Here is a 13,687-nt window from a genome sequence, read left to right as displayed (position 1 = left end):
GTTCTACCTTTACTTTTCATCCATCATCACTTCCTGATAAAACATGACTTATAAAGTGAAATATCTTGAAATGCAAAGGCACAACTTTTAACAGGTGCATGAGTATTTTAATTCATGGTTCCCAGAGGATGCATCTTTATGAAATTGATGTTGCTTTGATTTTTTTGTGATGCAACCTTCAGGTTAGGGTTTTAAGTTGTCCGATGTTCTGGCTTGTAACCAAAAATGAAAAATGAAAGATACACCTTTATCCTTATCTGTAATGAGAATAAGTAACTGTTCCCATGCTCCTTCCCTCTCTCTTCTCAACATACATTCATTTTCATCGTACAAACTTTTTTCTTTTTTCTCCCTTCCTCTCAATGTCTCATTTCCAGCACCAGAATGCCAGAAATTAAAAGACAAAACATATATACATGTAATAATAATAATAATAATAATAAAAATAAACACTCCTACATATACAGTACAAGTACATATATATATATACATACATACCTACACAATATATACGCACATACATCTACATATTACACACTAAGATCAATTTCTTCAGCATTTAGAGTTTCAAAGTAAGTTAAGAAACTCTTAATTGACCCCTTTATAGTGTATCTAATCTTTTATAGTTGAACATAGTACATGACCTCTCTTACCCAGTGTCCACATACATATTCCATTTTTGTAATATCATCCTTCTGGCTAAGAGAGTACAAAAAGCTATCATGTTGGTCTGTTGTTTAGTCAAACTAATGATCCTTGGAGTTTCTCCAAACAGGGCTAGAAAGGGACATGGTTCTAATGAGGTGTTACAAATGTTTGACAAGGTGTTAAAGATGGACTCCCAAAAACTAGTCCAGAACATGTGCATGAGAGGGGCAGGTTCTTGTAGACGTCTGTCACATGCAGGATCAAGGTCTGTCTTATGCAGAGTCTTGCTTTAGTCCGGTGCAGACGGTGCACAATTTTAAACAACAACAAATAGAAGAAAAACAGATTCTGTCAATTATTTTCTGCCACAGTTCTTCTGACTTTTGTTGACCTAAATCATCCTCCCATTTATTCTTCAGTGACTCCAGAGTCATGAGCTTATACGTGTTGAACAGCTGATAGATTATACTTAGAACTTGTTTTGAATCTGGTGTATGACTAATCAGTGTGAGCATTTTAACAAATTAGCTTCAGCTCAAAGCAGCATGTTCTTAAATGCAGCCTCACAGAGCTGCGACCATGACTGTAGTCTCACAGCTCCTGTACCTGAATTACATTCCTCCAGATCTTTAAAATATTCATCCACTGACCCAAAACACTTCTCTTTGTCTACATATTTGACCTGTGCCTTCAGCTGTCTGACACATAGTTAAACAAACAGAGCATCACCCATCCCCAAATCTAAAACCCATTCACAGCACCTCCACCAATCCCTCTCTCTAACCCTCCTCCTTTCTCCAGCTGCCCTTGAGCTTTTCTATTACCGCATGGAAAGCACCTCGCAGCCCCTGACAAGCGCGGCGGATCGACACTAAATCAGAAATCAGTGCCAGCCGCAGATCTGAGCCACCATGAAGGTCACAGGCCCTACACTGCGTGTCGTCTCAATCGGGGGAGCAGGAGTAGACACAGCTAGGGTGATGTGTGACTGTGTGAGTCTGGTGAGTGTGTATCTGTGTGTTAACAGGGGGGGGGAGACACAGAGAAGAGGAGAATGAAAAACAGAGGAGGATGATATAGAGGAAGAACATGAAGACAGAAGTGGAAGGGAAGAGGTGGGGAATAAAACAAATATAGAGCAGAGGGGTTAAAATCACATCAGAGAATTAAACATATATTATCATTCATTGTTCTCACAGTGATACAAATATACAAATAAAGGGGAAACATTTGTAAATCTGTGTTATTTCATGGTTAATGAAGGTTTGAACGCCCTCTGATCTCATGGGATTGTTACACACTGCCATCTAGCTGCAGAAAGGAGTATGACACACATTTAAAGAGGATACACAGTGAGGAATACCTGACTCTGACTCTGATCTTTCTATCACAGCTAATCTGAAGGACTTTCATGGTCCAATATATAACACAAACCTGATGTGGGTGTGTGTTTCATATATGAGTTTTAATCTGATAACTACATGAAACATGAAACTGCTGTCAAGTAGTGCTGTGCGATATGGACAAAATTTTATATCCCGATATAGGTGATTTTATATCCTGATAACGATATATATCCCGATATAGTATTTTTCCTTAAAATTACATGAAATGAATGGCAGTTTTCTCTCATATTTTTCAATTTATTTATGAAACACATATTTTATGTATAAAAACATAATAAAATACAGTATATACAACGACAGTATATACTGGAACCATGTCTTGACATATGAATTTAGCGATGGCATCTGTAATTTCGCGGTGTCTGCGGGACTGCTTGTCGTACGGGATGCCGTTGACCAACGATTGTTTCAGACTCGTTTGGTGTGTTTTTTTCTTTTCATCACTGGGTGGTTTTGATGTCACGTTAGTGCTTTGTCGCAGCTTCACGCTGTCTCTGTACTGTTCTTCGTGTCGCCTCTGTAAGTGGTAGAAAAGATTAGATGTGTTCGAGTCGGTCGTAACGACTTGTTGGCGACATGTTTTGCAGATTACCGTTTTCTGGTCGGTGTCCGACTTTTTAAAACCAAACCAAAGCCAAACCATGGAATTGCGGTTCCCTCTTTTCGGCACCAACTCCTCTTTCGGTTCTGTTTCCACTTTGTTTTCCGCTAAGCTCTCCGCTTCTGCCATGTTGTGACATCCATGCTCTATCAGTGCCGTAAACTAGTAGTTGTGAGTGACGTAAAAATGCTACCGCAAAGTAGTAGCGGTGCTGCAGCTTACATTAACCTGCATTCATCATCGTTCATACAATGTCAGTGAAGCAACAGAGCTAGACCAATACCCTACACATCAAAATAACGATATAAACGACAGAGGGTTATATCGTACGGTGGACGTTTTTATATTGCACTACGATTTATATCGTAATATCGCACAGCACTACTGTCAAGTCTACATATCTGACCCATAAATGTCAAAAACAAACATCTTTGACTTTATGATGTGGACTCTGCTTAACCCCTGTATTTCATAAAGAATTGATCACTAGGGTTCAGCTCTTTCTTTATATTATACAGTACAAACAACACTTTATAAAACTGTCAGGTCTACACATTTGACTCCATGCATAATATAATATATGTGTACAAAAATTAGTGACATGAACTTTAATCATAGCTAACTCCTCGGTGCATATTTGTGCACAAAAATAAACAGCTCAATCATTAAAAAAAATGTAATTGTACATATTTGTTTTAACATTTACCCTAACTTTTGGTCAGTAATTTTTGGGGATTTTTGCAGAGCTTTGGTTTCATCTTTTTGTTGTGATTTTAATTGAGCACATTTTAAATATTAACCCTTAAAGATAAAACATGTGCTAGGCAATAAATCTGATTCTTCTACTTTCTTTAATCTCCTTTTGTTTTATTTCATTGGCTCCAGTCCATGCTCTTACCTCGGCTTCTTTTCTCCTCCAAGTTGTATAAAAAAATATCAGCTGTGCACCAAAGCTCAGTAGATTTGGCTTTGAACACAGTAACCTATAACTCATACAAACTCAATGCCACTTGATTTTTGAGTATTGAAACTTATTTTATTTTAAAATGGTATTCTATCTCAGCTGTGTGATATGAAGCCTCTAAAACCTCACATGTACTCTTATAGATTGTGATATTTTATCTAATGTAAGATTATAATATTTGACATTGGTCTGATTTTATTGTTAACTAGCAACTTTGTCTGCAAATAATCAGATATTTTAAATTGAACATATGTTGTTGAAGGCAACACATGATCAGAGAGGAATATCTTCAAGTATTTGAAATGACATTAAACTGATTCTGATTCTAAGACTCATTTGAAAGTACACACATTGGTTAAACATGGAGGCGTAATATTGTGCCCCACAAATCAGACATAAAATTAAATACATTAAAAAGGCATTAAAGCTGCTGTGAGGAACTTTTAGCTTGTATAGATTCTGGCGCCCCCTTGTGGACAAAGTGATACCTCTTATCTCTTGCCCTGTACAAGCAAAATTAGTGTCCTCAGACAATAACCTCCTCCTGTTGTCTTTTAACATTTAGATGTATCACACAATGTGATTATTTGCAATGAAAACAGCCAAAAAAGGGTGTTTCTAAAGCAAGATGTCAATAATCTGTTCTGACACCTACCCCCTCAGAGCAGTTTTAGACATTAAAATGACAACAGAGAAGCTATCAGTGTTGTTGTAGATGGTCTTCTTTGCTTTTGAAGGTCATAAAGAGGCATCAGTATCAGTTTCAGTCTGTTTCTCAGCCAGTTAAAAACTCCTCATAGTGCCTTTAAACACAATACGGTAGCAGGTGTTGAGGTAAAATAAATATACTGTGCTGTAAAATGTATAAAAAGAGTCCAATAAATAAAGGAATCTACAAAATACAGATTAATAGATTTATAAACACAAATGTATCTCATTGAGTCCCAAATCATCTAAATATCTGGTCCTACAGCTGTTGTACTCACAGCTGCTCACTTCTCGTCCTGGATGAATTTTGTCCCACCACGGCTTCCGTAGTCCGAGTCACATGAATGATTTGTTGTGATCCTCCTGACTGAAATACGCGATTTAAAAACATGTAGCTTCCTCACATCCGCGTGTATTCTCAACTATAGACTCCTCAGCCGTGTTTAATTCATCTCAGTGAAGAACAAATTTTAAAACGGTCCTTTAAGGTGATTATTTGAGGATATCTCAGTAAGCGGAAGCGTTTCGCGTTTCTCTGTTTACGCCAATGACTGGGTGAAATGAAGAGCTCGCGCCTGTAACGTTAGCTTGTTTGTTGTTGTTTAATTTTAGGAGAAATATGTAAACAGGTTTTATTTATTTGTCCTCACGTGCATCACTAAAGAAGGGAGCCATGTTTCGGTGGATTCTTGGAGGTCGGGAGGCTCAGGGTTCAGTGGAGGTAAGGTGGAACTGTGTATAAAACCCTTATATATGTGTTAGCTGTACATGCCTTTACCTCTGTGTTTACATTATTAATCCTTATATATTTAAAGTGCATTTACTGCACCACTCAAACTGTCTGTAGCTGCATGTGTCTGCAGAAACAGGTGATACAAACAGGTGTTATCACTTCATTGAGCTTTTACCACCTCTGCAAAGCAATATGTGATCAGTAGGACAAATAAAATGAAGCCAATGCCTCTTAAATATATATATTTGAACTTGTGCATCATCCTGTTAGTGAAACAATCTTCTTATTTAGCTATCAGAGTGTCTCTTTTGCAGCTTGGGATCTTAAAATCCCATAATAGTCCCATAAAATGCATTGTATCATCTTGTATTGAATTCTACGGAAGCCCAAAGTGGACATTAATCCCTTATCATGTGATTCCATTTGTTTCTTGAGATCCCAGAAGACCATAACTCAAACCCCAGAGCATCAAAAGCACCAAACCAACACAGAAATAGGTTAAACTTGCATTATCAGTGTGGCAGAATGACATGTTGAGGTCTTAGCAGCCTGTTGTTTTGTTTCTGTGAGATATGAGCGATGAGATGACGGGGCAAAATCTGGAGGAAATAACTGAAATGAACTTGTTATGACAGGAAAATGGAGTAAATAAAATATGAATGTCAGTTTAGGGTGTCTATAGTATGCATTGTGCAGAAAATGTAGACACCAGACAGTGAAGTGTAGGAAATGTGAGCTTTACCTTGCATGTTGCATAGTGTAGACACAACCTCCCTTACACATAAGTGATAATAATCATTTTACTAAATTTAAATCTCTGCTTTTATTTTTGGGTGTTAAACGCTTAAAGCTACAGTAAGGAACTTTAGGTTTGTGTAGATGTTGGCGCTCCATGAAGGCAAAGATTTACACCTCTTTAATAATAATAATAATAATAATAATAATAATAATAATAATACATTTTATTTAGAAGCGCCTTTCAAAGCACTCAAGGTCGCTTTACAGACAGATAAAAAACACAGTAAATAAAACAACACGATAAAATAAATAAAAACAACAAGCAAAGTAACACCAAGTTAAAAATGAAGCAGTGGAAATTAAGCAGGGAATGCAGTTTGAAACAGATGGGTTTTGAGTTTTGATTTGAAGAGGGGTAGTGAATCAGAGTTTTTGTCTTTGTACATACCAAGGTAGTAGCTTCTTTAAAAAACAACATCTTTCTTTCTTTGAACAATCAAATTTGTCACTTGTTGTGAATATTTGTTGTTGAAAATGTAAAGAAAGGCTGTTTCAGAGCACTGTCAATCGTCTATTCTGACACCGACCCCTCAAAGCGGCCCTTAGCTTTTAAATGATAACATAGAAATCATTCGTCTTGTTTCTGATGGTCTTGTTTACTTTTATAGCTCAACTCAACTCGAACTTTATTCTAATTCATCTGAATAGCTTGTATACAACTGAGCAAAACTGCGTTTCCCACATGGTAGATGCAAAGCGGTGCAAGTGCAATTAAACGACAGACAAAGAATACAACGGACAACAAAAACAAAACAAAAGAAAAACAAAACAACAACATGAGGACAGACTAGAACATTGGCTGACTATGTTGGATAAACTGAATATGGACAATGAGTCAATAGATAAAACAGAATAAGTGAGGCAGTAATAAATAACTATTAAAACTCAGAAGGCACAGTGGTGGTCATTGAGCTCATAGTGAAGCAGCAGCCTGTTTGACAACAAGTTATAAACCCTCACAGCAGCTTTAAGAAGGTCTCTGTCTTCATGTTAGGATAAAATATAATAGATATAAATCTTCATCATAAGAGAGGTTCTTTCCACGTGCTCTGCCGTCATCTTTTGGCTCATTCTGTAATCTATATTCTAAAGACATCGTCCTCACTGGGATCTTTAATTTAGACTCCATTCCAGGTTGCTGAAAGTCTGTTTTCAAAATCTCCCTGATGTGATATTCTTTTAGTGATTTAGTGCCTTTTCGTGCATCTGAAATAAAGTAACCTGAGGAGTTTGCAGGTAGAGATATCTGCAACACGTCTATGTAGAGCCAAACTCGTTTTTAAAACAAGGCAGCAAACAGAAAAGTTTGGGAGCAATGCCTTAAGCTTCAAAAATGTGTGGTACAGTATTCAGTAAGCCTGTTAGAGCTGCAATAACAATGATTTCTTTATGGACAGCTGATTAATGCTGCAGTGTTTCAAATAAAAACGTAGCAAAGCTTTGAGGTGTTTCTTAGAGAGCAGTGTTACATCTTTAAATCACCTTTTAGGACAAAAAACTCTGCATGTTGTATCTGAAATGACAAAGCAGTCACTAAATCCTCAAATGTGACAAACTGAAAGCAGCATTTTCTACATTTCTGCCCTAAATTGACGTCAGCAGCTCTGAAAAAAAAGCTGGGTTTGTAAGATTCATAAAGAGTGTTGTGAATGCAGTGCAGTTAAAGTTCCTCATTCCCTTCGTGTGTCGTACAGTAGAAGTGTAAAGTAGTAGAAAAAGGAGATACCTAAGTCCTCCATCCTCCCTCTGCAGCGCGGCCTGTTTGTCTCACTCCTCTCTCTCACGTCTGCAGAAAAGCCCTGTGTTGTGCATCGGAGAGGAACAGCCCAAAAACTGGTTCACTGAGCTGCAGGTGCTGAAAGGACATTTTGACATTGTTCGATTTCTGGTGCAGATTGATGACTTCAGGTAAGCAGACCACATTCCCCCCCACCTCCTCTCTCTCTCTCCCCCCCTCTAACCCCTCTCCTCTCTACCCTTGGCTGGCCTCTATCCCCTCTGTGATTGACAGGAGATCCTCACCTACTGCAAACTTACAGAGCATGACAAGAGCCCAATCATCACCGCGGTGTGATTGTGTGTGCACAGTACAGTAGAGCCAAAGCCTCTTATTGCTGTCTGTCCACACATGCACGCACACACTCAAAGCTCTTTGCACCTGCTCTCCTTTGTGGAAGCTTGCTGCACATCGGCATGCTACAGTGCGTCTGCATAAGTGCTCAGATTGGGATTTATAACAGATCTAAGTATGTGTGTGTGTGTGTGTGTGTGTGTGTGTGTGTGTGTGTGTGTTCGAGGAGGTGGGGGTTTGCTTCACGCCTGGTCTCCTCCAGTAATCACCCCCTCCTCTGGGTCTGGTCCTCTCAGCGCACAGGTCCACAGTCGGGGGCAAAGGCCAGAAAATTCTCTCCAGATTGCTTTTGAAGTCCGAAAAAATGTATCCTCGACAGTTCCTCTCTTCTCATTTTATCTCTCTTTTTTATCCGCTCATCCTGTCTGTTGATTTTGGGAGCGGGGAGCGTGGATGGCTGGGGGGGTCAGAGGGCAAGTGAAGGTGTAAAACCAGCAGGACAGATGTTATTTTTTAAGGTTTCTCGGGTGGAGATGAACCCACGGGAAGTCATTTCTCACACAGATAGAGATTAACCGGGTGAATTCGCTGCCACTTCCACATCTCATCTCATGTCTCTCGTCTGTTCCCGTGCAGGTGTGCCTCGGCGGGAGATGACGGCCTTGTGTTGGTGTGGAACGTGGAGGTAATGCTTAATGCAGGTTCATTATTTCAGTGTGTTGTGATATTCCTCACACTACAGCTCCTCTGTTTGCTTCTCTGCGTCTGTTAGACCGGAGAGCGGCTGCAGGAGCTGAGGGGACACTCCCAGCAAATCACAGCCATGACCACCTTCACCAGCAACAACGGCGTCCTGTCGCACACCTCGCTCATCACAGCGTCCTCGGACAAGAGTCTGAGTGTATCCTCCAAACAAAACACAGACATCACAGCTTCATTCAAACACTTGTATAAATGTGTCTTTCATTTTCTTTAACATTATCTGTCAGCTGTGGGATCCTGATACAGGAAACAGAGTCCAGACCATCTCAGACCTCCAGTCTTCTGTAAAGGTAAAACATGAACACCACTCAAGGAGTTTTACACATGAGACAGAACAAAACACTCATCAGGGATGGGATTCTTCTGGATTTATCTGGAATTCTTGATGTTCAGACTTTAAAAGTCAACCCATGAAATTAAAAAAATCCATGCTCGAAGTCAACCTGCAGATTTAAAGGACAGCTGTGAGCCGTTTGAGCAGACTGTGTTCATGTCTGTGCTGCAAAGTAACAAAACAAGCGTCTGTTAGCCGATAGTTAACGACACAGATATCCTGGAGGGGTGAAAACATGAGGACACTTTATTAAAGACGGCTGCTAGATTTGAAGTCCCTGAGGTCCAAACTTGAGTTATTATTTCCTGATAAGTTTGATGCTTCAAACGTCACCAGTGCTTCAAAATCTCTTCATTCAGCTCCACGGTTTAGAAAGTCTCTTAGGTGAAATGTGTGATCTTTAAAAGGAAGAAAGAATCAAACATGGTGGGCAGATATCCTGAAAGTTTTGTTTTATGATGCACAGATTTCTCTGACTTTTATTTCTTAAACATCAGACTAAAAAGATGAAGATGAGAGAGAGGTGTACTGCTGCGTAAGACCATCATTCAGAGAGCTGCCTTAAGGTTTGCAGCCACTAGATGTCACTGATGTTCAAAGCATCAAACCTGCTGCATTAGAATTCACCAAAATACACAAAATTCAGTTTTTAAGCTAAAAATTTCCAGGAGGAGGATCCTAGTTTCCTAACAGATGTGGACGCAATTCCTATTCACTTGTAGGTCAAATGTTTGCTCCTGACCCTAAACCCCTGACATCAGGTTTGAAGCTTTCACTCAGGCAGCTAACGCTCATTCTTACTCTCACATTTAAATAATGTAGATTTAAGACAGAAAAAATCATAACCATCCAATCACATGCATCCTCTTACTCATCAGTCACTTCTCATGTGGCTTCAAAACGATTGTTGCTGCAGGTTTAGCATCCAATGAGGGACTGAGGTGATGTTATGTCCATATATGGTGCTTCACCTGTGCAGAGGAAGTCCTCATTCATGCCGGTTTCACTTCAGGAGCTGTTTAACATCAAACTGTAGTTCTAAACTCAACTCATTTTTATTTATGAAGCTCCTTTCATACATTCAGGCAGGCAGCATGAAGTGCTTCACAAAAGAACAGAGACAGAAAACAACAGCAATAGGTAAAATGATACAAGGCTGAAACAAGATAGAGGAAAGTGATGTGACTTACTTAAAAATACAATAAAATACAATCAGATATATACCAGAATTAAAAATGAATAAATTATAACAATAAAGTCAACAAAATAAAATCAGATAAATACCAGAAAAATTAAATAAATGAAAATTAATTTAAATAAGATATAATAAAATTAAGAACAGTGGTAATGATAAGAATGCAGTCCAGGGTTAAAAAGAAAAATGGTTCTCTACTTCATACATTTCTGCCCAGTGCAATTTACAACCTCAAACCACATCTGGTTTCTGTGTGAAGAAGTGTTTCCTGACTACAAAATGATCCTCCAATCCAATGATATATGTAAAGGAAATATAAAGACTCAAACATTACATCTCTCAAAGTTAATCGTGTGAGAAATCTCTCCTCTGCACTTGTTGCTTCTTGATGATATCTCCTTGGATCCTCCTTCATATCATTCAGCTCAGGGTAATTAGCTCTGTGTGGTCTGGATCTAAAAGGTCTTAATTAAAAGGTTTGACTCTGAGAATCTTCTGCCAGTTCTGACTTCAGATAAAAACACTGACAGCCTCCTCCTGAAGGTTAATTACAGCATCTAAAGGCTAATTAAGTCTGATTTCTCTTCTTGGCTTTATTTTCTTCATGTGTGTGTCTCTCATGAATCTGTGTGTGTTCTCATGAATCTGTGTGTGTCTCTCATGAATCTGTGTGTGTTCTCATGAATCTGTGTGTGTCTCTCATGAATCTGTGTGTGTTCTCAGTGTCTGCTGGTGCTGGAGCGGCTGTGTGTGTGTGTGTCCGGCGGGGGAGAGCTGTGTGTGTGGAACAAAGACTTCCAGCTGCAGTGTCAGAGAGAGAACCACAGCGACACAGGTGAGAGCGAACACGAGGAGACGAAAGCTCTACTGTTTGTTGTTGCACCAACACGAGCCGACCTTTGACCTCTCTGTTTGAACACATGTTGTCGTTTTGAAGGAGTCACTGCTTTGATTGAGCTTCCCAAGAACTGCATGGCTGCTGCCATGGACAAAACGATCGGTAGGAGACACATTTTAATACATACTGTTTGATAAGTTGAGTTTATGCAATAGAGGATAATTGCTTTCTTCATTTCAGTCATCTACAGGCTGACGGTCTCCACTGACTCCTCCATGTCCATGTCTGAGGTCCGCTGTCTGTCAGACCACCAGGACCAGATCCGAGCTCTGATCAACGTCAACGGTCTGTCTGTGATAAATCAGATTCAGTCCATGACTCTTTATTTCCCTCATTTCCACCAACCTTTAAACACTTTTTCCTCTCCTTCTCAGACGGACTCTTTGCCAGCGGTTCCCACGCAGGCGAGTTAATATTATGGGATGCGATTGACTGGAACATCCTGGCCTATGAGCACATCCTGTGGGAGGAGTCACAGTCCCCCACTCAGGCTGAAATACGATTGGCCGCTCCCAAACCCAGCGAGATGTCCATCCAGCACCTGACCACCAACGGGAAGGTGAGCGCAGGATGAGTGGACGTACCTGTTGATGTTGTTGTTGTTGTTGTTGTTGTTGTTGTGATGTGATGAGTCACTCTGGTGTGTGTGTGTTCTGTAGCTCATCCTGGCGGCGGTGGGCAGCGGTCTGTACGTCTACAGCATCGTGACGAAGATGGTGGTGGCCTACAGGAAGGTCGCTCATGACTCTAATGTTTTACACACCATGCTGTTATCTGACAGGTACAGAGACTTTCCATTGATTGCTTCTATGAGTGATCTGAGCATGCGTAGAATTTTCTAGCCCGTCTTTAAGACATTTTAAAGCAGTCCAAACTTAAGGGTTCAAAGTTTCTGGGCTTGAGTTCTACTTAGATAAAATAAATCCCTAATCTGAGCTCTCACCCTCAGTTTCATTTCTTTCTAAAACTAAATTCAGAAAGAAACACGTCATAAGATTTAATTCAAGTCATGATGGATTCGGTCTCCTCTGTCTTTGTTAGCAGAGAACTTTCTATAAAACCCTCCAAACTATAAGTTTTCAGAGCTTAATTCAACATAAAACCTCAACAGATAAGTCTGCCTCATCAGTTTGGATGTGAGATGAGACGTTTGTGTGACTGTTAAATTAAAATACACTGCTGCATCTTTATTATATTTAATATACTGCCTCCTGCACTTTAAGTTCTGATGAATGAGTGTGTGTGATGCTGTGTTACTGACATATTTTTTTATTACTATATTCTAACAATGATCTCCTGGAAACGCTCTTTCGTTTTGTTTTTACACTGGTATGAACAAAATGACAATAAAGCTTGATTTGATTTGACTCTCTCTTTCAGCGAGCTCATGTCCTGCTCTGAAGACGGCAGCGTGAGGATGTGGGAGATCCAGGACCTGCCTTTACCTGCTGAACCAACCTCTCCAGGTGACACATGCACACACAAATATCTGATACACAGTCAATCTTTGTCTTAACTCCAGAAGGTACCGGGCCTTTATTTGAGGCAGACTTTTATATCGAACTGTTAATATTTTAGTACACAGTGAGGGCCCGATTCACTAAAGGATTCTGCAGCTTTTGCCCCTGCTAAATCTGTGAAAACAGGCCAAAGAGACGTTCTCTGATTCACAAATCACATACAAAAGGGTGAAATGCTCCAGAAAGAAGGCTACCGTCTCATTTCCTCCTGTGGATCTGCTAACCTGAGAGAAAAATGCATACATTTGTAGCAAGATCTCAGAAGGAGTCTGCCCGAACTCTACTTTTCTGTGTCGCAGAGCCTTTGTGTTTGTGATGTGGATGTGTAGTAATGCAGCACCTTCTTTAGTGATGCAACTGCTGTTTTATGGAAATCCAAACTGGCTTCCAACAACATTTGAACGTGCACTAATATATTTTGTTCATGCATTAACAGCTGCAGAATAAGAAGAATTCAGCACATAACAAACTGTACTCTCTCTGTTTTTATAACTCATGTGACCAGGCTTCTTTGGGATGTGGACTTTCGGTCGGTCTAACAAACAGTCTGGTCCTTCATCAAAGAAAGTCCTGGAGGTCCCGCACATCCGGACTCTGGAGCTGACCGGGGATCTGATCGGACACTCTGGAGCAGTGCAGGTAGATCATTTTAAATAAACTGATTTTAATATGATGTAAAAACAGTTCTTCTGATCGTCTTCCTGTTCTTGCTCTCGTGTCAGATGTTCGTGAACTTCAAGGAGAACGGCCTGGTCACCTGCTCCACAGACCACCTGCTCATTCTGTGGAAGAACGGAGAGAGACAGTCCCACCTGCGCAGTCTGGCACTTTTCCAGAAACTGGAGGAGAACGGAGGACTCTGACCCGACCTCTGACCTTTGAACCCCTTGAGTTACTGCCTTAAGAACAACAGGAGATGTAAGGTTGTGGGTCGATGATTTGAACTTGCTGTAATGATCGTTGTCTGCACTTTGTGATGATGTGATTGGTTGTTGTTTTGCCTTATGACTGAAAACAAGTGTTTAACTTACACTCAGTAAATACCTCAA

General features: G+C 40.0%; 1 protein-coding gene across 3 annotated transcripts; it reads left to right on the top strand.

The window, feature by feature from the left end:
- Nucleotides 1–4,618: 4,618 nt before the first annotated feature.
- On the top strand, nt 4,619–13,687 carry wdr41 (WD repeat domain 41). 3 transcript variants are annotated; one of them, XM_034710322.1, is made up of 14 exons: nt 4,619–4,815; nt 4,995–5,048; nt 7,651–7,766; nt 8,566–8,614; nt 8,702–8,830; nt 8,919–8,981; nt 10,944–11,055; nt 11,158–11,220; nt 11,299–11,403; nt 11,493–11,677; nt 11,778–11,899; nt 12,499–12,584; nt 13,144–13,277; nt 13,361–13,687. In XM_034710322.1, the coding sequence occupies exons 2-14, from the start codon at nt 5,001–5,003 to the stop codon at nt 13,499–13,501; spliced, it is 1,353 nt and encodes a 450-aa protein (XP_034566213.1). In that variant the 5' UTR covers nt 4,619–4,815; nt 4,995–5,000; the 3' UTR covers nt 13,502–13,687. The 3 variants fall into 3 exon arrangements, with proteins under 3 accessions (XP_034566213.1, XP_034566212.1, XP_034566211.1); XM_034710321.1 differs by having other exon boundaries at nt 4,992–5,048; XM_034710320.1 differs by having other exon boundaries at nt 4,940–5,048.

The sequence above is a fragment of the Notolabrus celidotus genome, chromosome 19 (assembly GCF_009762535.1).
Source record: "Notolabrus celidotus isolate fNotCel1 chromosome 19, fNotCel1.pri, whole genome shotgun sequence".
Classification (NCBI taxonomy): domain Eukaryota; kingdom Metazoa; phylum Chordata; class Actinopteri; order Labriformes; family Labridae; genus Notolabrus; species Notolabrus celidotus.
The sequence above is the reverse complement of the archived record's forward strand: the minus strand, read 5'-3'. Positions and strand labels throughout refer to the sequence as shown.